Genomic DNA, 24,809 nt, shown 5'->3' with positions numbered 1-24,809 from the left:
TAGCAAGAGTAAGTTTTCTGTCATTTGGCTGAAAGTCCGAGTTAAATAGAACACTTTTCAAAAACATTAAATTAAAATAAGAATAGTGCTTTATATGTCTGAATCATATATCAAAAGTAAAGATTCAATGAAAACTTTAAGATCACTTACTAAACTTTCAAAGATGGGCAGATTTTCCATAAAGATTTCACCAGCAGAGACAGATGGGCTACATTCCAGAGGGGAAGGTCACAAGAGTGATGAATGAGACCTCTAATGTCTGCCATAGCTGTGAAAATCTTTATGGCTAACTAAAATTCCTCATGAATAACAACCTGTAAATACTATACGAGCTGTCAGACGGAGAACACTGAGCTCTGGGACCATCACACATGGTGAACAGAATACCCCACCACAGGATTTGTCAGTAGATTGCCAAGGCATTTAGCGTATCAGGCTTCCATTTGATCTGGGAAGTCAAGAGTTCATACTCAACTACTTGCCAAGGTGACTGAGTTGCAGAGATATAAACATTTCCGAGTGCCGCTGGCTGCACAGTCCTGCAAAATCTCACAACCAATATTTGGAAGCATTACTCACGAAAGCAAAGCTCCTTCAAACTGACTTATACAAAACCCCCAGAACCTCATTGTCATTATTGGGACAGTTAGAAAGAAATACACCTCCTAAGGCCAGCTATGGGAGGAGACGTGTGTATATAAATAGAGTCGTGACTGAGTTATGCTCATGGAATGTCTAATTCTGAACAGAACTGGCTGACTGTATTACTATAGAACTTTCCTCCGGGTAAAGGTGGCTACAGTGTTTAGGCCATCTGGGTTAAGCCGGGTTACTAACACGTCAGTGCAGTATTGCCAGGTGTTTTAGTGTCTCTCCAGATGTGCTTTTAAAAGACGGCAGGCAGTCAACACCATTTGCTGAATGCTCTCTGTGTGAACGGTATTGTATTAGGCACCAGGGAAATTTCCAGGAATGTAAAATTTGAAACCTGAGCCAGTAGGGAGCAACTCTGATATTAAAAACCAAATGACTGTAGATGGGATGCACATCCATTTGGAAAGCAAGAGTGAGAAAGAGCTAAGGATAGGACAAAAATTAAAGCAAAAAGAAGGTGAGAGAGATTAAATTTTGATCCCAATACTTTCCTGCACTGTGAAACAATGGAACATCTATAATTGAGCCATAGCTTCCTGGCAAACAGTATGATTCCTAGCCCCATGACCTTGGGGTTGGCCATGTGACTTGCTTTGGCTAACGGGGCTTTAGCAGACATGATAGGAACAGAGGTTTGTACTCTTGTGCTCTGGCAATCTGCCAGGAGCACATGCCCCAGGTGGCCTCTGATCCTTCAGCGTGGGCCTCTAGAAACAACCTGAATGAAACTAGCAGCCTGGAGCCAAACCCAGCCAACCTCCAACCCATAGCCTGCAGCAGAGCTTCCCAAACTTTACCTAGATCATCTGAACTACAGCTGGCCTGTAGACCTATAAGCACCAGAACAGAAACTTTCTATTCTCATATAGGAGGAAGAGAGGGAGAGAGGGAGAGTGAGAAAGAGGAGGGTGGGCAGACAGAGAGCGGTCAAAGAACACCAAAGGGGTGAAAGAATAGAAAAATATTCCCAAGCAGAAGTCTCCCCGATTTGTTACTAGCCACATTCTCTACTGTCATCCAAGGATCAATGGGGATTACCCACTTCCATCTTTGTAGTTGAGACTTGTGGGTTGCCACTCACTAGTTCCCGGAACCCTTCCTCTGAAGCTGATCATCTGTAATAATTACAAGTGTAAACCTGAATGTGTCATTAAACTTCTCCAGTCTGTTTTCTGTTCTGTGAAAGAGAGATAGTCTTACTCCTTATTTTATAGGGTTGCTGTGAAGATGACACAGGCTAATCCATGGAAAATGCTTCCTCAGTGTTAAGAGCACAAAGTGCGCCATATTTTTTGTATTCCTATTCCTACCCCTACTATTATCATCATCATCATTCATGCGGTGAGTCATCAGGATATTTATTCCATTTACTAACTTACTGCTGGTGTAAAGAATCCTAGGGCAACCAGGCAAATGAGACTCTGTGGTTCTAGAGTTACAGTGACTAGTACCCAATAAGCACAGGCATAGGCAACAACTCCAGTAAACAATTCCTCTTCCTCCTTTTGCCACCATTTTCTGTCTCTTCAAAAAATTGTATGCAGTTCTCAGAGTAGTAAAACTTGAGAGGAGACATATCTTCCTTTTGGCATTCTGATGCTGGCGTCAACTATGAGAGTCAATGGTGTTTGACCATTTTATATGAATATTGCTTAGGAATTCAAAACAAACAGCTAAGTATTTTTAGAAAGACTTAGAACAAGACATTTTTCGTTTTAATTTCTATTTTTAGTTCTGATTTTTAAATTAAATTTCACATGACCAAAGTTACTATCTTTTTTTTCTATTTAAATTAGTGTGGCTGGTTCACAGGAGAGGAATGATCTGATCTCCTTTAAGACTTAAGCCTTGTTGTCCTTTATTTTGCCCTAAGATAACAAGCGTTCTGGTGAATTTTTGTGTTGGACTCCAGGAATAACTGAAGATTTGGTTCAAAACTTTCCCTCTTGCCTTGCAACCTTTAATAGATGTATCTGCTCCAGACCTCCTGGACCAAGTCTTTCGAATCAGTCTCTTTCCCTTGATAGCTGGCCTAGATCAAGTTCTAAAATACAAACTCTCAGTTTTTACCTTTTGAGAATAAATCCCTCTGCCCTTAACTCACACTGTAAATGAGCTCATTCCATTCCTTTTCTAATTTTTTTCCTAGACGTTTCCTGCTCAGATTTTCTCTTTCCAAGTCAAATTGTCCCCATGTTGACTAATCCTTCAATTATTCTCTCTCGTCTGCCTATTCTAGCTCATTAAAACATTAGCACTCTCTAAAACCTATATTTATATTCATTATACATACATAAGAAATCCCTTTTCTGGACAAAAGGGCTATAAGGAGGCTACATGTAAAATTGGAAAGGGGGATATTCATCATATCAGAATACATCCTGTGAACCTTGCTAAGTGAAAGAAATCAAGGGCCAAGCAATCAGAAGCCTTCTTTGCTCGATTCCTCTCAGAAGAAATACTCTCTACCTTGGATTTGCACGTAGCCTCAGAGACAATGTGCATTTATACTAGCTGTGATATATTTTATAAGAGATATATATTTGGTCTCTGTCTGCAATTGCTAGCTCACAGTTCCCAAGACCCTTGGAATTTCCGGGGTGGAGAGTGATAAAGGTATCTTTTGTTACGTTAATGAGGTGACTTTTGGAAGGCCAAGATGGAACCTGGTCACCAGAGACATAACCTGTCTTTAGAGGGTTAGAACTTTCCGTCTCCACCCCTCCCCCAGACCTGGGGAGGGGTGAGAGGAGAGAAACTGGAGGTTGAATCCAATAGCCAAAGATTCAATCCATCATTAGTATGTAATGAAGCCTCCAAAAAAACTCAAAAGGACAGGGTCTGGAGAGCTTCCGGGTTGGTGAACACATGGAGGTGTGGGGAGAGTGGCGTGCCTGGAGAGGTCATGGCAGCCCCACGCCCCTTCCACATACCTCGCCCTGTGCATCTCTTTCATCTGGATGTTCCTGAGTTCTATCCCTTTATCATAAACCTGTGATCTTGGAAGTAAAACGTTTCTCTGAGTTCTGGTAACAGCTCTAGCAAATTAATCAAACCTGAGGAGGAAGTCCTGGGAACTTCTGGTTTATAGCCAGTGGGTCAGAAGAAGTAGAGGAAACAATCTGAACTTGTGACTGTGTCTGAAGTCCAAGGAAGAGGTCGTGGAAACCTCCCATCTACAGCTGGCTGGTGAGAAGCACTGGTAGAAGCTGGGCTTGTGACTGGCATCTGAAGTGGGCAGGGTTGGCGGGCAGTGTTGTAGGCCTGTACCCTTAACCTCTGGGATCTGATGCTATCTATGGGTCAATGGGGACAGAAATGAGTTGAACCTGCTGGTATGTGAGAATTGCTTGGTGCTGTGTGGGAAGTTCTCCCCTCCATGGAAATTGGGCTCAGGAACCTCATTTACTAGTCTATAAAGAACATCTCATTTTGCTTCCTATAGAATTAATTTCCTCCTTCCACTCTAGTCTTACCATTCCTATTTACCACAACTATAGGTCATGTTTTTTTTTTTAAATAGGTCTTTCTCTTTTGTTTAGAATTTGAGCATCCCAAAGCCAGGTTTCGGTCTCTCTCATCTTCCTATTCCAAGTGCCTAGTGTTTGTTAATAAATATAGGAAGGAATGCTACAGGCATAGTAAATCAGATCATGTCACATCTTAGCTCAGAACCCTCCTAAGTCTTCCCTTCTTAAGAGGAAATTTCAAAGGTTTTTAACCATAGATGATAAGACCTGACTTGGCCTGGTTCTTGGTTGCTCACTGATCTCCTTATCCTTCACCATCTTGCTTCCTCAGCTTCAATCCTACTGGACTCCTTGTTGTTCCTCAAACCCCACTAAGCTTGCTCTCATCTCAGGGTCTTCGTGTTTACTGTTTCCTCTACCTGGAACCCTCTGTATCTGCCTGGCTTTTTCCCTCACTTCTCTACTCAAATGCCACCCCCATGACCACCCCATTTAAAAAGTTCCCTTCCCCTATTACCTCTAGCCTGCTTTATTCTTCTCTGTCAAACTTATCATGACCCGATTGCTTTCTCCTATTAAAATTCAAGCTCCATGAGAGAGGTTTTTCTTTCATTTACTGCGGTTTCCCCAGTACCTAGAACAGAGTTTGACCTATACTGGTCATTGAATGGACTAATTGAAGGACAGAATGAATTAATTCTTAGTTGGCTGATAATAAAGTGAAGCTCATAATTTTTTCAGGACATTAGACTAGGCACTAGACTCAGTTCTTTCCTAGAGGGAATAATCTTCAGCATGCCCAGTTATTCATTCAATCAAGGCATATCCTGTACTTATCTCCAAGATGTTGGATGCATGACATTAAAAAAAAAAAAAAAAAAAGGAATGCATGCCTTTACCCTTTTGGTGCTCACACTCCAACCCATTTCCTTTTATGATCTATTTTATCGACCATCCTTCATTCTAACTCTTGTCTGTCATTGGTATGTGTGCTGCTGGACTTAAGGTATAAGGCAAGAGGCTGACGTAATCTTATGCTGTCCTCAAAGTCCTTACCCATTAATGGAGGTCACAAGGTCAGACATCTTAAATAATGATCATCACTACACACACTGGACAAAATCATCAACTTCATAATAAAAGCAAGAGTAAATCAAATCACCCAGTGACCAGAATGAGCCTATTACAATGCCTTTTCCTCAGATGCTTTGAAATGCCTGTCAGTTACATTGTCCCCTCACAGATGGGTTTCCCCAGGTAACAGACTCTGAGACAATGTTTAAAGAGCAGGGTATTTAGTAAGGTGTGCTCTTGTGATCAACATCTGTGGAAGGGAGAAGAAGGAAGCAGGAATGGCGACCGAGAGAAGTCAAGCTAGGAGGCAGGCCCAGTGACAGTCTCAGTGAACCCCACTAGAGCTCCTGAGGTAGAATGTTAGAATTCTCCTGCATTAGGCCCAAATGGCCAGGTCTTTATCCTCCTGCAACCATCAGGAGCTACCCTCAGAAGGGGTGTGACTTTGGGGGAGGCAGCTGAAGCAATTCCCCAAAGGACAGACAACTGAAGGTCATCTGCTGAGGACACTCCTCTTCACTGCATGGGACCTGGGAGTTGTAGAGAAGTAGGCTCAAATGACTCCTCACACCTAGGCCATTCTACTTAGTGTTCTATGTGACCCAACTGCCATGGCTACACATAGTCCAGGAGTCAGGTATACAGGAGTTGTTCTCAGCCAGGGACAATTTTGCCTTCCAAAGGACATCTGGCAGCATCTGGAGATATTTCCGGTAGTCACAACTGAGAGGGCAGGTGCTACTGGTACAGAGTGGGGTGAGGCCAGGGATGTTGCTAAACATCCGACAGTGCACAGCACAGTCTCCCCAACAAAGAATTGTCTAGAGCACCCGGTCTAGAAAGCCTGGTTTCAATATAAACAGATTGTAAATACCTGACCCAATCAGATGCTCTTTCTTGGAGAGTTTGATTGTAACATATAGAGAAATTTAGATGGTAGAAAGGTAGGGAAGTTAAAAAAAAGTTAGAGGGCTAAAGAAGAAAACAGAAGTCACAAGGTGGTCGAAACTATAAGGACAAGGTAGAGAGGAGAGAGAAGCTATGATACTGTGGTAGTTTGAGTCTACAACAGCAAAGCACATCAAGAGAGAAACAAACAAGCTTCACGGTGACTGCCATTCCCCATCCTTCCTTATGTTTCCAGGGGTCCCCCTCATCACCTAAGTCTATCCCCGCTCCTTACAGCTTGGAGGAGACAAAGCTCATCTGCAGTAGACTGAAATCAAGATGACTATAATTGCTGATATCTGAAAGTATATTTAAAAATTCAAGAGTTGTTTTTTTTTTTTTTCTTTTTTTAGACAGGGACAGGGGAGGGATAGAGGGAGAGGGAGAGAATCTTAAGTAGGCTCCACGCCCAGCATGGAGCCCGACCCAGGACTTGATCTCATGACCCTGAAATCATGACCTGAGCCGAAATCAAGGGTCAGATGCTTAACTGACTGAGCCACTCAGTCACCCCTCAAGAGAATGGCTTTTAAAAATTTTATTTTATTTTATTTATTTTTTAAAGATTCTGTTCATTTATTTGAGACAGAGAGAGAGCAAGCAAGCATGAGCTGGGCTAGGGGCAGAGGGAAAGGGAGAAGCAGACTCCCTGCTGAGCAGGGACCCCCCCCCCCACAAGAGGCAGAGCTCGATCCCAGGACCCTGGGATCATGACCTGAGTCAAAGGTAGATGCTCAACTAACTGAGCCACCCAGGCGCCCCAAGAGAATGGTTTTTAAACCAGCAACAGTTTATGTAAGTCTGCAAAAGAACAAAATGCCTTTGTCCTCACCTCAATGTTCTCACCAAAAAGTATTATGTAATCTCAAACTGGTTGTGTTCTGAAAATGGAAAACATCCAAATGGAAAAACGAAAGTAATGATTTTTGCTCACAGGGATGTGATTCCACCATTTCTGTTGTGTAAAGCTTTGTATTTTGGGATGGATGACAAAATGTTACCCTAGGCCAAACTCACAAATGCCTTCATTTTCTGGAGAGTATAAAAATATACCTTTCAGAGCCAGCATTCCACTAAAATAGTGCCCATGTATCATGACACTGGTTCAGCACTGTGGTGCTACTCTCAGTGTCCTAGGTCCCCATGAGGCCCAGAGAAATCTGTCATGATGAGGAAAACAAGAAAGAAACAAGCATTTGCTTAGTTTCTGCCATGCCCCCGGAAATCTCCATGCAGGTATGTGGCGGAGTGGTGGTTGTGATCCAGCTAAATGTCACAATTGGGTTCTACAGTCAGATTATGCATGGGGTAGCACAGTAGTTTCATCCAGTCTGGGAGATGTTAATGCTGTTGGCGTCCCCCTCAGAACTCCCTTTCCCGCTGATACACCCATCCCCAGCTGCTATGAGTGTTGATTGCTACTGGCCCATTGCCTCACGGCTCTAGAGAACCTTCCTCAGTGAAATGGGAACTGTTGTCCTCTGCTCCCCAGAAATCCACAGCCAATGCCTGACTGACATGGGGTAACAAAAACCCAGCTCCCGTCCTTCAAAATGGGGCCAATTCTATGGTGCGATGTGTGCTCCAGAGTGCCCTGGGGGGTCAGGCCAAAGTTCGTGTCCACTTCCTTGCTCAGCTTGACTCCATCACCAGCATAACCCCCACCGCATCCTTCCTCCCTCCCTCACTCCCCTTCACCCAAGAGCTGCTATTTAGGCAAATTACTTGTACAAGAATCTATTTCCACGAAACATTACTTAAGGCTGTGGTGCCTGACCATCCCAGTATGCTCAGCACTGAGATTTTCTGAGATGCAGGAATCTCAGTGCTCGAACCAAGAACATCCCAGACACACCAGGACCAGTGGTCATCCTAACTTAAGGCAGATAGATATTTAGATCCTGAGCTTTGCCTCCACAACTTTGGGTAATCTGAATGACATTGATTTGGTGGCGTTCTGGTAAACCAGCTACGCAGAAAAAGAAAAACAAGTCTTGATTTGCCATATTTGCCAATTTTGGTGGGGTCTGTAGTCCCACTGGCTGATTTCAAGCTACCAAAGTTTAACAACCAGTTCACAATTGCTGTATATTTAACAACTGGCTCTTTCAAGCCAGTAAAAGTCAGCTCCAGTACACAAATTCCCACAGCAGAAACTGAGAACTTTCCAAAGCTTCCTCATGTGTCCAAATAAATGGATACAGAAGGCTGAAGATGCAAAATTTTGTTACTAAGGTTACTCTAAAGCAAATAAATCTAGGTCTTCACGGAGAATATAAATTTGAGCTCAAGGAGAAAGGGCCATAGAAATTGGTTTTGAGAAAAGAGTTTAATTATTATCACTGTGACTGCTTTTTGTGGGCATCTGAAAGGCTACCTTTGAACTTATGGAGCTGTTACCAGCATCACTGATAAGTTACAAGGCATCTGTCCCAAATTCCCGACACTCGAGACAGCACCGTGACTGCTGAAGAAGTTGGCCCCAATTATTTTGCCCTGAGATTTTTCCCTGATAAGGAAGCTTTAGGCTGAAAATCACCTCACATTGTAGATGCAAGCTTCTTCCTGACTTATCACGACAGCTTCCTTAAGCCATTCTGAAGCTTTAAATTATTGGCCCACTTGTATTTCAAATTTATCCATTCCCTGAGGACAAAGGTAGCATAGATTGGAACACTGTTAAGTGAAATGTCAGCAATTATTAGATGTGCTTAAAGTTTTTTCCCCCATCTTCTTTATTAAGTGTGTGAGTGGGAAGAGGCGGTGGGGGGTGGGGTGCAGGGAGGAAGGTTTGGTAACTCTCAAGATGGAAACAAACTTTTTAGTCTGATGTAGCAAGGGGAAACTGTAAAGGCTTGGATTGCTTTAATGAGACAAAGAGTTAACTAGGGATTTGATTAAGGCACTGAAGATGATAAAGCTTGCGCTGCAAGAAGTAGTGATCAATTCCTTCTTTTTACAGTGTCTCATAATCTGAGAACAAGAAGATCACTCAATGAAACTCATATCTTTTAAATTCAGAACAAATAGTAAAAAGGAAATTTGTCTTATGGAGTTCCATAGCCATCAACAGAGGGTAAGATTTTAAGAGGTCAGTGGATTAAAAGCTAGAGAATAAAAATCTTTACTATTATTGTTTTTTTCCATTATCAAAGTAAATACACGCTTATTATTAAAAAAACTGCAAACGTAAAAAAAAAAACCACTATAGCTCTTTGGATTCTGATATTTTTCAGTCTTATCTTTAGGCATCCCCTTCTGTTGTTTTTCTTTTCTTTTCTTTTTTCTTTTTTTTTAAAGATTTTATTTATTTTTATTTGAGAGAGAGAGAATGAGAGAGAGCGAGTACATGAGAGGGGGGAGGGTCAGAGGGAGAAGCAGACTCCCTGCCGAGCAGGGAGCCCGATGCGGGACTCGATCCAGGGACTCCAGGATCATGACCTGAGCCGAAGGCAGTCGCTTAACCAACTGAGCCACCCAGGCGCCCTATTTTATTTTCTAATAGAGTTGTGATCAAACTAATTGTGAAGTTCGCTTTTTTCCTTATATTACACGGCACAGGAGACTTTTGTGAAAAGGACCATGTCAACTTCTGAATGCTATTAGTCCTTGCTCAGCGGCAACATGAAAGGTCACATTATTTATTGAGTGTCTACTATGTGATAGTCACTATGCTAAATCTCATGCCACTGTGTATTAGCAATGTCAGGAGGAAATTTACTTCTTCTTTTGGATACAAAACATAATTCACTCTGTAAATGATTTCACTGAACATCTACCAAGTACAGTTACCATATTAGATGCTGAAGAATATAAGCTATCCTGTCCTTGAAAAGATTAAGGTCTACTCATTGATTGCTCATCCATTCATTAGTTGCACAAATAACAATTGAGCTTGTATAATATGAAAAACACTGCCCTTTCAGATTAGATCCACGGGAAACATCTCTGGGAAGGAGAGGAACTAGTTACATGCAATTAAAAACAAAAGAATGAATGATACTTTCACATCTAGTTTGACTCTAATAGGCAGATATGAAATTATACTGTCAAGTTGATGATGATAATGACACCAATGCTAATAGCAATCACTTATGTACCACTATGTGCCAGGTCCTGTTCCATATATTTTATTTAAGTGGGCTCCAAAACCCAGCATGGAACCCAGTGCGGGGCTTGAGCTCATGACCCTCAGATCAGAGCCCGAGCTGAGATCAAGAGTCGGATGCTTAACCGACTGAGCAACCCAGGTGCCCCTGTTCTATATATTTTACATAAAATATACACACAGTGTATACATATACAGTAACTATTTGATCTTCACCATAACCCTATGAGGAAATATTATCATATTTTATTGAATTCAAAACACCATTGGACATTAGATACATTCTGATTTCAGGGCTTTTATAATTGTGGCTAGAGAATATGTCTTACGTTTGATGAAATGTTACTATTATCCCCATTTTACAGATGAGGATAAAGAGATGGAGTATCTGACCAGTACTTGAACCCCGTCAGCCTAGTTCCAAAGGCTATAGTCTTAACCAATATCCCAAGTGAGATAACACTTGGCCCAGAGGCATCCAGAGAAAATTCAGGCTCTGTAAATCCACTTAGTACAGCCAAGGCCAAGAGAAACAGAAGAGAGAAATCTGTGGCAATATCAGATGAACTAGACAATTGCTGGCCTCAGTGTTTGTTGTCAATGGGTAACGCAGTATGAGCAGAAACTGGGTTCCAGTCCCACATCTATTATAACCTTGGTGATGTCATTTTATCTCTCTGCACATATTCTGTCTTCTGTAAAAATAAGGGTAGGGGTGGCGTAATTCAGTGTCTTTCAAACTTTTTTGGACTGCAACCCACAAAAGGAAAGTATTTTACTTTCTGTTGTAGCACACACGTATGCATGTGCGTGCATGCACACACACCCACCTAATTGAAACCAAAGTGTCGAAACAATACTTAACCTTGCTTGTGCAATGTACTCTGATATTTTCTCATCTCTTCCATTCCATTAAAAAATTGTTGGCTGCAAGTCATTAAACTGATTTCAGTATTCACTAATGAGTACTTTGAAAACAACTCATATAGCTACTCCCTTAAGCCTCTCTCCAGTTAGGAAATTCCACAGCATATGGGACTTCTGGGGTGGGGGTGGGAGCCAGAAACCTCAGGAAAGAGAAAGTTGACCCTTTTGCCTTATAAATAACTCATTTTCTTTTTAATTGGATCATGTTCTTATTACCTTCAGCAGAAAGTTCTCATCATTAAACCATTTGGCAAGTACCACTTGAGGGCAAAGAATCCTATACTACGTTCCATGGCACGTTTAGTGAGAAATTAACTGGTATCCCTGAAAAAGACTTCCCTACTCACGTGAGTACGGAGAAGAGCTACTGACTTTATCCTCTTCTTAGCGTTTCCATGTATAGTAAAGGCTGCAACAATTTCAACAACGACAAAAAACTTTCTTACCTTTATAAGCTACTGTTTTTCCAATCTTATTGACCCCAAAATGATTTTTTTTTCAAGGAAGAGTTATTAACATCATATAGAACATTAATGTTCTGAGGAATATTGCTTTGGGAAATGCTACTTTGGGGGAATTCTAGAACTGGTAAAATATTTTAAGTTTTTATTTAAATTCCAGTTAGTTAATACACAGTGTTAAAGTAGTTCCAGGTGTACAATATAGTGATTCAGCACCTCCAGACATCACCCGATGCTCATCGCAACAAGTGCCTTCCTTAATCCCCGTCACCTATTTCCCCTATCCTCCCACCCACCTCCCCTCTGGTAACCATCAGTATGTTCTCTACAGTTAACAGTTTGTTTCCTGGTTTGCTTCTCTCTCTCTTTTTCCCTTTGCTCATCTGTTTTGTTTCTTAAATGGTATGTATTTGTCTTTCTCTGACTGACTTATTTCACTTAGCATAATACTCTCTAGCTCCATCCATGTCGTTGCAAATGGTAAGATTTTGTAGAACTGGTAAACCATTAAGACAGCTCTAAGTTCTTCTCACTCTTACAGAAAGAGTTCTACCTTTATTCAAATATATAGTTATCCTTGGTGAAGTAAAACTTAAACTAGAAGCTCAGAGAACTGAGAAAATTGACGCAAAAAAGATCTCAGGCTCTTTTTTGTTTTTGAAGATAAATTCGTGAAGATAATTTTAAATGGACAATTTTCAGACTACTATGCCAATAAATACTATAGTACTTTCTTGATCATTGACATATGAAGACATGGACACTGTACCTTCCTACTATATATTCTTTTTTAAAAGATTTTATTTATTCATTTGAGAGAGAGAGAGACAGAGAGAGCACAAGCAGGGGGAGAGGCAGAGGGAGAAGGAGAAGCAGACTCCCCGCTGAGCTGGGAGCCCGATGTGGGGCTTGATCCCAGGACCTGGAGATCATGACCTGAGCCAAAGGCAGAGGCTTAACCATCTGAGCTACCCAGGCCCCCCCCCCACTATATATTTTAATACATGTATAAATGCTAACTGTGTGATTCAAAATTGTGTATAAACATAATACACTATACATATATAAAAATTTAAATAATTTTTAAAAATCACACTATTACCAAATTCTCCCTTTTCTTGGTTTAAGTTACTGAAGTCAATTAGAAGTGGTAGAGGGGTGCCTGGGTGGCTTAGGCAGTTGAGTGTCTGACTTGGTTTTGGCTCAGGCCATGATCTCAGGGGCGTGGGATCGAGCCCTGTGACAAGTTCGGCTTTGGGCTCTGTGCTCAGCCCCGGATTTGCTTGGGATTCTTTCCCTCCCCTCTCCCTCCCCCTCTCCTTCTCCCCCTGCACATGCTCTCTCTCTCAAATAAATAAATATATAAAATCTTAAAAAAAGAAGTGGTAGATTATTGGGGTGCCTTCCTGGCTCAGTCTATGTCTATGGAGCATGTGACTCTTGATTTCAGGGTCATGAGTTTGAGCCCCACATTGGGTGTAGAGGTTACTTAAAAATAAAATCTTAAAAAAAGTGGTAGAATACTACAGCTAGAATTAAAGGCAAGCAAGTGTCTAGCAATGGATAAGGGTCATATTTTACAATGTTTTTCTCTTCTCATTTCTCTCAGATCTAAGATAAAAGGAACCACTTCTTTAACACGTAGAGATTGGGCCACCAAGAAGAAACAGTGAATACTTTTATTCAGTAAAAGGCTGCCTCTCTCTACTGATAAAAAACAAAGACAGCTGGTAATGTAATTTTCAAAGGGGAATGTGTGTTTTTGTGTGTGTGTGTGTGTGTGTGTGTGTATGTGAAAGAGAGAGAGAAAGAGAGAGAGGGAGAAGGAGAGAGAGAGTGAGCATGTTTGCGGGGGCAGTTAGTGCTCATCTTTACTTCTCTTTGTAATTTCTAAGCCTCAGAAATCATCCCATTATTATTCCTAGTAACCTGGAAGTAAATTACTAGATATCTATCAATTCAAAATCATTTGATATGGCCTCAGTGGTATTTTTTTCAAACATATTTTTGTTTGTTTTAGGGGAAAAACTGTTTTGCTTTCACAGAACACAATTTAACAGCAAGTAAATGACTTCAGAGATGCCCTGCCTCAAATGTGGTTTTGATGGGGCACCCAAATTCTGGAGATTTCTAGAGGTCCATGTGGCGGTACATATCAGAAGCCATACAAATGTAAACGTCCTTTAACAGAGTGGTTGTGTGTTTAGGCGTTTATCTTGTAGAAAGACTAGGAGATGTTTATAAAGGTGTACAAAGGATGTTAGTCACAAAGCTGGATATAATAGTGAAAGATTTGAAATGACTTTAATTCAGAATTGTCTTGGTAAATCTGGTACAGCCAGAGATGAGAATACTACCCAGCCATTTAAAAAATTACTCCGTAGAGGAATATTTAAACACAAAAATATCTTTATTACAGTTCTAAGGGAAAAAAGAGGTCATAAAATGGTAATGTGATTTTATTCCTGTTTGGTTTAAAAGAAGGGAATCTGAATTCACACACATACACACGCCCCCTGAGAGAAAGACAGAAAGTATATGAAGCACATTTTTTGTAGTGGTTATCTCTGAGTGGTGGGATTATGGGTAATTTTTTCTCTGTTTGTATTCTCTGTTTCCAAAATTTCCTTGAGTGGCATATATTACCTCTGTAATTTAAAAAAAGGACAACACAAAGAAACAGTCTTCATTCAGTCTTTAGTCTCACTGTCCTATTTCTCAAATATCCCTTACACCAAATTGGTATTTTTTGATATCCATAAGCAAAGCTTCAAAGCATATATCAATATTCCACATGAGTAAGAAATTGGTGACTCCTGGGGCTGGCTCCATTTAAGCAGGTAAATGAATATTGTTATGAGCGTCCGTGTCTACTAGGCTGACCTTTCTGGAAGTGGGCACCGGTGTGATATTGTTTAAAAGGTGTAAACATGCTCCACCTGGCCCTTCCAAGTTCTTCCCTCACAACTCAGAGATTATGGCTGATGTTCTACCAACAGAGAGTCATTCCTCAGACTTATGGCTTTTCACCCTATTAAAATGCAAATAACCCAGGAGGAGTACACATTAAACTTTACCTGTCACCTGGGTTAAATAACATATCATTTTCTGAAAAGAAGTTTTAATGGGGAAGACATGGGAATTTGGGTGGGGCAAGCAGGGAGAATAAAGGATGAATGAATACACCTGGCATCTGAGGAGTAATTAATATTCATAAGAGTGATATTTTTGTTTATGGCTTATGAGTCACTTAAAAATATGTTATCACATTTAATTTCAATGAGATCAAATAGAGTGGCAGTCACCGAGGTGACTTAAGCAGACCAGAGATTTGGACAAGTACAGAAGACAAAATCCTCAGGCCTCGTCATTATCTTAGAGGCATTCCTAGAAGCCACAATCCACTTGATTGCATACACTGCTTTCACCTGCCCCCCTTCTTTTGGCCCATCCTAAGCATGTCCAAATAACGACTGCATGCAGATAGGTTAGACCCCGTCAAGAATGTAAGACAATTTCTTACTTAATACACTGTCAATGTATAACAAAAAGGACTATCACCTTCTAGGAATTTTTTTCTAAAAGACAAGAGCCAATTGGAGATACATGAAAGCATCTAGTCAAATACTTTAAAATGTGAGCAAAGGGGTGCCTGGGTGGTGCGCAGTAGCGTTTGACCCTTGGTTTTGGCTCAGGTCACGATTGTAGGGTCATGGGATCGAGCCTCACATCAGGCCCCACGCTCGGCATGGAGTCTGTTTGAGAGTTTCTCTCCCTCTCCTTCAGTTCATCCCTACTGTGCACGTGTGCTCTTACTCTCTTCTCTCAAATAAATACATCTTAAAAAAAATAAAAAGTGAGTAAAGATCTTTTTCTTAACCTATGGGAAATGGAAAACAAAGGAAAGGATGAGAAAATGACAATAAAAGAAGGTGGCAGGAGAGTGAAGGGAAATCATACAGAATTACTTCCTGTCTATAAGATACATAAATTAAGTAAACGACAGTCCAGTGTAGTGGCTAGAACAGGCTCTGGAACCAAGCTGGGTTTGAATCCTGGCTGTCAGTCAATCTGTGTGTGACTGTGTGCCTCAATTTCCCCATCTTTAAAATGGGTATAATAACGTATCTACCTCAGAGGGTGCTATGAGGATTAAATTAGTTCATATTTGTAACATTGTCAGGCACAAAGTAATTGCCTTAAAATGATGGTGAGGCCCTCATACATACTCATGTATGACAAGAAATATGCCAAAATGTTAGCACATGTTAACTCCATGTGGTAGAAATATGGCTTTTTAAATAGAAGAAACCCCAAAATCCACACTTTTGTAATCAAAGAGTGGTAGAAATTAATAACATCAATCAGAGGACAACAGGAGCTTGACAATTTAATATGTACTGTTACATTAATAGGATGTTCCAATAGTAAACCCTCCGTTAACTAAGGCTGTTCCTCTTAGTATTTATTATAAAATATGTAATATTTATCAATAATATATATTAATAATTAATGACACAAATATAATTAATAAAAGAGTAAAGCTGAAGTGAAAGAATGAAGAGTGATCAAGGATAAAAGAGCAGTAAGAATGGTTAGGGAGAGGAAATCCAATAGGCTGAGCTTCCAACTGGGAGGCAGGAAGTATTTAATGAATTACATAAAGAATTATAGAGTCCCAGTAACACGTATTGAATGATCCCATCATAATTAGATGGTATCATAATTATCAGCTTATGAAGTGAACCGCTATAAGCAGAACTAAAGATACAAAAGTATTACCAAAGTTAGCACTTGAGAACACATTGCAGGAAACAATTATGTGTTAGCTGAAGACTGGACAAAATGATCTAATCGGACCTCCTCTCCCAATGCCCTGGATTCTCCCCCCAAGCTGTATTTCAGGATGATTTACGCCTCTAGTGCACTTGGCAGAGATGATCATAATTCAACTCTTAATTCTTCACTACCAAGAAGCAATGAAGACATTAAGCAATGGAAGGTGACAGCAACTTACTGGAAAGGAAGTGCTGGGATGCCGGCCCAAAGTCCCTGTGGGCTTCGTGCAGCTGCCTGATGCGGTCCTCAACAGCCACCTGGGAGGAAGAGGAGAGAAATGATGTTCTCTCATCACATATAATGAGGAGCAATTAAAACAATGTACCCTTTTTGGTAAGATCTTTCGGGCCTCAAAAGCTGGAACACTAAAGCAACAATTTATAACCCTGGTTTTAATATCCGCTTACCATAGATGGCCTCCGAGACCCATTTTTATCAAATTGAGGCCAAACAAAAAAGATCTGCTTTCTTGATAATGTTATAATGAGATTTTTTTTTTCACACTCTACTCATTGGCAGACACAAATGAACTACTGCTCCAATGAGTACCATCAAAAATGCAAACTCTAAATCTTTCATGCAAAGGTTAGGGAGATTGTCATTCCCTGTTATATGTGATGGCTAAAGGAGCTCAGAAAGGGCATATATTTTGTCTTAGTCTGTTGTTTTTGACTCATGTTTTTTGGAATCCTATTGATGACTGATGGATCACTGAGTGATAATAAGTAACCAATAGTTGATCAATACTCAAATATCAAAGAAGTAGAGGCAAGGCTTAAATGTAGGGGAGAAAATGAGAAAAAAGAAAATTTCAGATTGCAGTTTTTAGTAGACTTGAAAAGTATTGAAAAGTATATCTTTAGGTGGCATGAAATAAAAAGTACCACTCTTTTTTTCCTATTAGGTTTTTCTGTAATACATTGACACTGTCCTGATAGCTTAGTGAATTCCATTCTGGGTGGGGGAAAAAGGAAGAATTTTACAGGCGAAATGGTACACTTTGCCATCTGGCATTCTGCCAACTGGATATTAATGGTGGCCCCAGGCCTGTAGGCTCCATAAATCTGGATCTTAATTTGGTTCTGAAAGGCCCATGCTAAACAAGGGTTGGTCAGCTCTTGCCCAGAGCCAGCAGAGCTCAAGTGGGTTTGCTCCTATGGTGTGGGTAATTCCCAAGAGATAAAACAGGTATTAAACGGATCAGAAATCTGGCTCAGGTAGTCTGGTCTAAAGCTGACTCCGACCTTGCAGTATGGAGTCAAGGGCCTGACATAGATCGAGAACAATCTTCTTTTTTCATCTTCTTCTAGCCTTGCCCATCTTTGCTGGGACCAAATATTTTGCAAAGCATGTGGAGTTCCAAAAAGGGCAGGATTTGCTTCACTGTTACACACACAAAATCATGAAGAACACACCAAAACTCCCTTTCCAGTCGTATGACCCTGCATTACCGGCCAAACTCAACCTGCCCGTCCCGCCACATTGCATCCAATGTAACACTTGTCTGACTTGTTCTTGCTGCTCCTCCTCTCTAGAGTGCTCTTCTCTCCCTTCTCTTCCAGTTCAAGTCTTTTCTATGTTTATACGCCCCCCGTCTCCAGTCCCGCAGGGTTAGAAGTGATTGCTTCCTCAACATCCTCACAGCACATAGTTTCTACTCGGAGCACTTCCATCGCACCATCTGTTTTAGTTGCAAGGACATGGGTATCTCCAACAATGCACTGTGGATTCCTTGATAGCTGGGACCATTTCTTGCTTACCTCTCTTCCCCTACGCTCCCCCTGGCAGGATGCCGTGAACCCTGCACACTGTAAGTGGTAACAAAGGTTTAATGACTAGTTGAGCAAACCAATGCGTATGTGTGACTGACAGACATAGACAGACAGATCTGGGAGAATAAACCAGAATGTGTACTGACACTGACTGCATGCTGCATGCCCCTGGGTATATCGTTCTAATGTTAACTTTCCTTACCTGTAAAATGGGACAATATGACGTACCTCATAGAATTGTTGTGGGAAATAGCTAAGACATGTGAAGTGTTTGGCCTGCTTTCTTTCACATGGTGATTACTCAATGAATGTTAGCAACTACTGTTTTGTTGCTTTATGATTAACATATGGAGAGGAATAGGTTATTGCAGGCAAGGCAATACATGCGAAACAAAAAAATGGCTAATATATATATATATTTAAGATTTATTTATTTGAGAGAGAGAGAGTGTGTGCATGAGTGGGAGGAGGGGCAGAGAGAGAGGGAGAGAGAGAATCTCAAGCAGACTCCCCGCTGACAGTGGAGCCCAATGCAGGGCTTGATCTGAGATCATGACCTGGGCCGAAACCAAGAGTCAGATGCTCAACCGACTGCGCCCCCCAGGCGCCCCCCAAAATGGTTAATATTTATTAAGTACTCCGTTAATGGCAATATGAATTAACTTATTTAAGTTTCACAGTAACTCAGTGGTAAGAAGTCATAGTATCTGCCCACTTCACTGATGTAGGAACTAAAACATGAGAGGTTAAAAAACAACAAAATTTGACTAACTTTATTTTTATTTTTATTTTTTTTTAAAGATTTTATTTATTTGTGAGAGAGACAATGAGAGACAGAGAGCATGAGAGGGAGGAGGGTCAGAGGGAGAAGCAGACTCCCTGCTGAGCAGGGAGCCCGATGCGGGACTCGATCCCAGGACTCCAGGATCATGACCTGAGCCGAAGGCAGTCGCTTAACCAACTGAGCCACCCAGGCGCCCTGACTAACTTTAAATAGCAAATTGGCAGAGCCAGGATTCAAATTCATTCTGGCTCTTGGTCTTAACTGCTATTTTAAGGATTAAAGTTGAAAGGCAAGTATTTTATCCATATTTAATCTGCAGCTGGCCTTCCCATTTATCGAACGCAGAACAAATCTGGTGTCCACATCTATGAAAGTTTAGTCGTTGGTATATTTTATGACCTAATGCAAGGTCAGTTCCTGGTCATGAAGAAGGTGATGCCATAAGATTATAGAGAACACATGCAAATGAATGTTTGGAATACATAATTGTTTCTAAATGCAGAGTGGGTCATTTCATGAACAAATTAATCAAGAGATGATTGTGAACGTTTGGGGGTGGGGAAGACAGGATGAGGAGGCCACTGGGGAGTGGACAGTAATCAGAGATCTTTTCACATCCCCAGAAAGAAATCCCAAGGGGAACATGTGATAAAGGAGCGTGACCGTGTCACAGGCCCTGTCCCCTGGCAGTGATGTTGGTAGATTCAGAGCAACCAGGTGGAGGCAGCGTCTGAGTCCATCAGAGGCCACTCATCTCTGAAGGGCGCTTTCTTCTTATATAAGGAGACGTCCAGAGGTAGTTTCCAGCGTACACCCAAAAATGTCAAGAAATGAAAAGGAGACAGAAGTGAATTCCCATCCCTATAACTCAAAGTTAAGAAAACGCATGAGAGAGACTGAAATTAAAAATGTATCATGAAATGAAATGAAAAATTCAGGCAACAGTCTTAACATAACTAAAGAATTAAGCATAAAATATTTCTTTTCACAGATTATCTTTGGATTGAATGCACAGGTGAATAAACAAAGACATTGTTTTCAGAATGAGAAAAACTTTGAAGGCACAGTGTAGCTACCAAAGAACAAAGGCACTTTATTCTGTGAGCAATTAGGCAAGGAAATGAAATTTGATAAACTTCTGCAACAATAAGCACCATGCATCGGACCTTTCTAACTGGCTGTGTTTTGAACCAATATCAAGTACCACATACAGACTAGGGAGCAAAAGCTACAAATGATACACTAGCCCTTGCATTCTGGCATAATTCCTTCTTTACTCGGTTATTTCTCTGTTCGTCTGACAAGCATTCGTTAAACCCGAAAGAGACACGCAAGGAGCAGACGCTAGAGTCTCTGGTCCTTGGCCACATAGAGGTTTGGAGGTGAGGAGGAGGGACAGGCCGAGGAAAGGCCTGGGGCAGAACACGGCTGTTGCTGAGGATGGTGAGGTACAGTGAGCTAGGTGTCTCGGAAGCAGAAATCCACAGCAAGGCATTCCAGACTCTGAGGCTCGAGATTTCCCTGGCAAGGCCAAGGGAACCAGGGAAGATTTCTGCGCAGGGACTCAGGATTTGAGAAAGCAGTGCAGGTTTAGGTAGTTGAGTCTGTCAGCGAGGCCTGAGACACAGATTCAAGAGGGACCTGGAGGCTGTTGTTATCACCTAGGTGTGGGGCGAAAGGCGTTGCAATTAAGACTGTGTGGCCTGGAGTGGGAGAGCAGGTGCAGATGAGGAGGTATTTTGAAAGAAGGAAGAACTGATTAATTTTGGGGTTGGAGCTTCATTTTGGAAGAAGCAAACAGAACTCGTGTATTTCCAGTGTGGAAGACTGGGAGGATAAGGATATTGCTGATGGAAATTCCAAAGGAGCGGGGGATGGCATATGGCTGGATGAATTCATAGGGAACACGATGCGTTTGACCTAACAGTGAGATTTTAACTGGAGGTGTTGAGTAGAGCCAGTTGGAGATGAGCAATTTGTCTCAGTCATTAAAGGAAGGCAAGGCAAGTGAGACTAAAAGGGGTAGGATGGCGCATTAGAAGGTGAGCAGGGTAGGAAGAGCCAAAGGAGTAGAACTAGAATTCTTCAAAGAGATAGGAAGAACCCACTTTCTTCTGAATTAACAGGCAATACCTCTGTTTCCTTTTTTTTTTAAAAAAAGATTTATTTTGGGGGGGGAGGGGCAGAGGGAAAGGGAGAGAGAATACTCAGACTCCCCACTGAGCATGGAGCCCGACATGGGGCTCGATCCCATGACCCCAAGATCATGGCCTGAGCTGAAATGAAGAGTTGGCTGCTTTACTGACTGAGCCACCCCTAGGCGCCCCGACCTCTGTTTCCTTTTATAAAAAGAAATACAAGTATAACATCTTTTGGGGAAGCACACATTCTGTTTCTACTATTAGATCATAGATCACGGAAGCTTAGAACTGGAAGAATCCTTATCTACTGATACACAAGGGTCTATTCTTTAGAACTATCCCAGATGGGCAAAAAACTACCATCTGCTCCTTGAGTACTCATAATCTAGTTTGCAGTATTCCTCAGTAAAGCATGTCAGAGAAAATTGAAGAGGGTATTTTTTTTTTTTAATATGCTCCGTGAGGACAGGGACACATCTTTCTTTCCCTACTACAATCCCCACTGACTAGCACAGTACCTGGCATATAGCAGATACTCTAATTATTAGTTGAATGAATTAATGTACAGTTTATTCAAGAAGTGTCACCCGAACAACTGCATTTTGCGTGAAGAATTCCCTATTGTGTGATTCTCGGCACAGTTTTTGCAAAGACCTGCCTTCCCCCCTCCACCTCCCTCCCTCCCTCCCTCCCTCCCTCCTTTCTTTCCTTCCTTCTTGATGATCAAAGTTTAAAAAAGAAAATCATTTCAATTTATTGGGCCTACAATACTAGACTCAAACAATTTTAAAGTAATAATGTGCAAGGCAAAGCAAGAGCCCAAATCTCCCCCCTGTTTGTTTTGTTCTAATTTTTAAACAGTCATATTCGAGAGCTACAAGGACTATGTATTATTCTCCTTTGCTTTCTCATTTCAGATGAGTTCTGTAGGCAGCGCACTGTTTGCGGAGACCTCCCTTCTTTCATGCCTTTAAGAAATGTTTCTTCATTCATTCAAAAGATACTAGAATGCCAAGTTACTTGCCCATGAAGATACAGACCTTGATTATCTTATTCATAGTTTAGCACAGTGCCTAGTACCTAGGAGATGGTCAATAAATATTTGATAAATGTGATGAATGAAAAGACTTTTTGAATTCCTGTTATCTGTTAGGTGCTGTGCTCAATATGATTATGGTAGACCAGAGAGCAAAATTTTAGGAATAAGGAATGAACACCAAGTCATTCAACTAAATTGATGATAACACATTCTATTCTCAGCTTTGACTATTTCCCAAAGCTCAGTCCATCCCTCCGTGTGTTCTGAAGGACATCCTTATTTCATTTTTTCCCCCCAAAATTGCTTAAAGTCAAAAAGAGAAGAAAAAGGAGAGATCATAACATTGTGGCTCCAAGAAATGATTTCAAGTAAAATTTATCTAAATTTAAATGTTATTCAACTTTATTTTCAATTCTCAAGGGCTTCCACTTTTTCTTTTGACTTGTTAATCACTTTTAAGTTTTCATCTTCACTGGAGGTTTAAGGAGAGCCAAGGGGTCCATCCTGATGCGGGAAGACATTGCTCAACAATGTGATTTCTACCTAGCATCCAAGCGTTCTAACCGGCACTTCATGCATTGATCATGTTTACTCCAGTCTTGGGGAAAGATGTAACTGGGCATGTACATTTCCATTTTCTGGCTTTCAGTTTGTCTAGACCTTTGCTAAATATCCATGGGCATGTAAGAACCAGACTTCACACCTACATGGATGAGCCCATAAAAAAAACCCCAAAACAAAAACCCTCTCCTTGTACTGATAGTGAATAAACCACACACATGTACACAAATGACTCTCTACGGTCTATTCGTGAGGTTTTTTCCCTGAAGTTGTGCAGTTTGTACAGTTTTTTGTATGCATGTGTCTGTGTTGGGGAGGCCTTCACAATGCCTTCTTACTTCCAAATCCTTACTTGTAAAACTCATAAATACATGCTCAATCGTTATCCTGGAAACTCTCTTGAGATTACAGTTTCAGTTAAAATCCTTTTAACTAATTATAATCCTTTTCAGTAAAAATCCATTGTTCTAATTCTGATTTATTTTGAGTTGTGACTGGGAAAAAAATGGTCTCCGACAAGGTTTGGAATGAGAGCTTGTGATAGGTACAGCTTGGTGGCAAGACCATCCAGGCTTGTTGAATGCAAAGACTGGCTGAGTTCTCTTTTCCTTCCATTTATTTATGTGTTTTCTTGACACTGAGACACCTTTGAGTGAAAAAGAGTTTCTTGCGATTGACTTCAGAATAGATCATGGGGAAGCACCCAGGGCTAACAGAGTGCTCACTCTGAGTAGGAGCATAATTATTAGTTGATTTGGGGTGATTTATAGCATGGATGCTAAACGGGTACCATCTGAGACCATCATTCATCCACTTCTCTTTATGATCTTCTCTTATCATAGCTTTTTTTCCCCCTTCTATTTTTTACTTCTGTGTTGATTCCCTTCTTTCTTAATCTCGGATTCCTTTTCTTATTCTCTGTTTTCCCTTTCTTTTCTCCTCCATTCACCTCTCCACCGGCCACCAGCCGTCCCCAGCTGTGTTCTGTACAACCTCCTGGAGGAGTGCACAGACTCCGTGGCAAACAGAGCCTAAAATGAAAGGGCTGTGAGCCTCTGCCAGACAGGGGAGGCGTGATGTCAGTGGGAGCCTCGCCTAGAGCCGGCTGAAGGGCAGCAGAACTTGCCACCCCCAAACATGCCTCTTTGGCATAAGAATTATTTAAGCTCATTAGTTTTTCAGAAACAGCAGACACTGGAGAAGCCCTGAAACCAGCAGAAGTTATGTTTTGTAAGAGAAATTTACATTTATAAGGGAAATCTGCATTTTAAGGGGGTTTCCTGCTCTGTCCTGGGAAGAAGAGACCGACTGAATCTCTAGAAACCCTTACCAATGGAGAAAGCAAAACTGAAATCTGCATAAGAACCTTACCCTTGTTTACTGTGCTTTTCCTGACAACCTCCCCTAACTGATCCACCCTCCCCCCCCAGCTCCCAACATCTTTCTTTTGTCTTTAGCTGCAAGTGGTATTAGAGGTGGTGGTCTGAGCCATTTCGGTGAGTTACTCAGTTTTCCTGGGTCTTTCCCTTGTATACATGTTATTTAACTTCTGTTTGCTTTTCTCCTGCTCATCTGTCTTTTATTAGAGGAGATCTCCGCCAAGAACCTAGAAGGATAGAGGGAAAATTATATTTCCTCCCCCACATAGCCCATGGTTTCTCTGGGAACATGATTCCCCTTATTCTGATGGACTCCTCCATCCACTGGAAAGCACAAGAGGACAAACACCAAGTCCTCTGCCCATTGTTAAGCCTTCAGCCTTCCCCTCACTGATTTCTCACGTGCACCTTGGAAGTGTGTTTATTGGTTCTCATGCTCATGCAACTGCCTCATTCTGTGATAATGGAGTCAGGTTATATCAACATTAAGTTGACTTCAGAGACCCAAGTACCTTCAGGGTATCATTAATTTTAATTTAGAAAGGCAGCAATCAGCCTCCTATCCTGGTTCATTTGTCAAAATCTTTAGTTTTGGTTACATCTACAGACTGTGAGGAAAAAATGTGATGGGAAGGGAAGAGATCATAGGAAG

At 41.2% G+C, this 24,809-nt stretch overlaps 1 protein-coding gene across 9 annotated transcripts in view; it reads right to left on the bottom strand.

The window, feature by feature from the left end:
* The window catches only part of DMD (dystrophin), a 2,185,421-nt gene that overhangs the window by 209,817 nt on the left and 1,950,795 nt on the right, over positions 1 to 24,809 (bottom strand). For all 9 annotated transcript variants that reach the window (XM_078064107.1, XM_078064109.1, XM_078064106.1 and 6 more), the window contains one exon: positions 16,660 to 16,738. In XM_078064107.1, coding sequence (XP_077920233.1) covers positions 16,660 to 16,738 — 79 coding nt within the window. The remainder of the gene's footprint in view (positions 1 to 16,659; positions 16,739 to 24,809) is intronic.

Source organism: Halichoerus grypus, chromosome X, assembly GCF_964656455.1.
Source record: "Halichoerus grypus chromosome X, mHalGry1.hap1.1, whole genome shotgun sequence".
Classification (NCBI taxonomy): domain Eukaryota; kingdom Metazoa; phylum Chordata; class Mammalia; order Carnivora; family Phocidae; genus Halichoerus; species Halichoerus grypus.
Note: the sequence above shows the minus strand (reverse complement) of the source record. Positions and strands in the feature narration are given on the sequence as shown.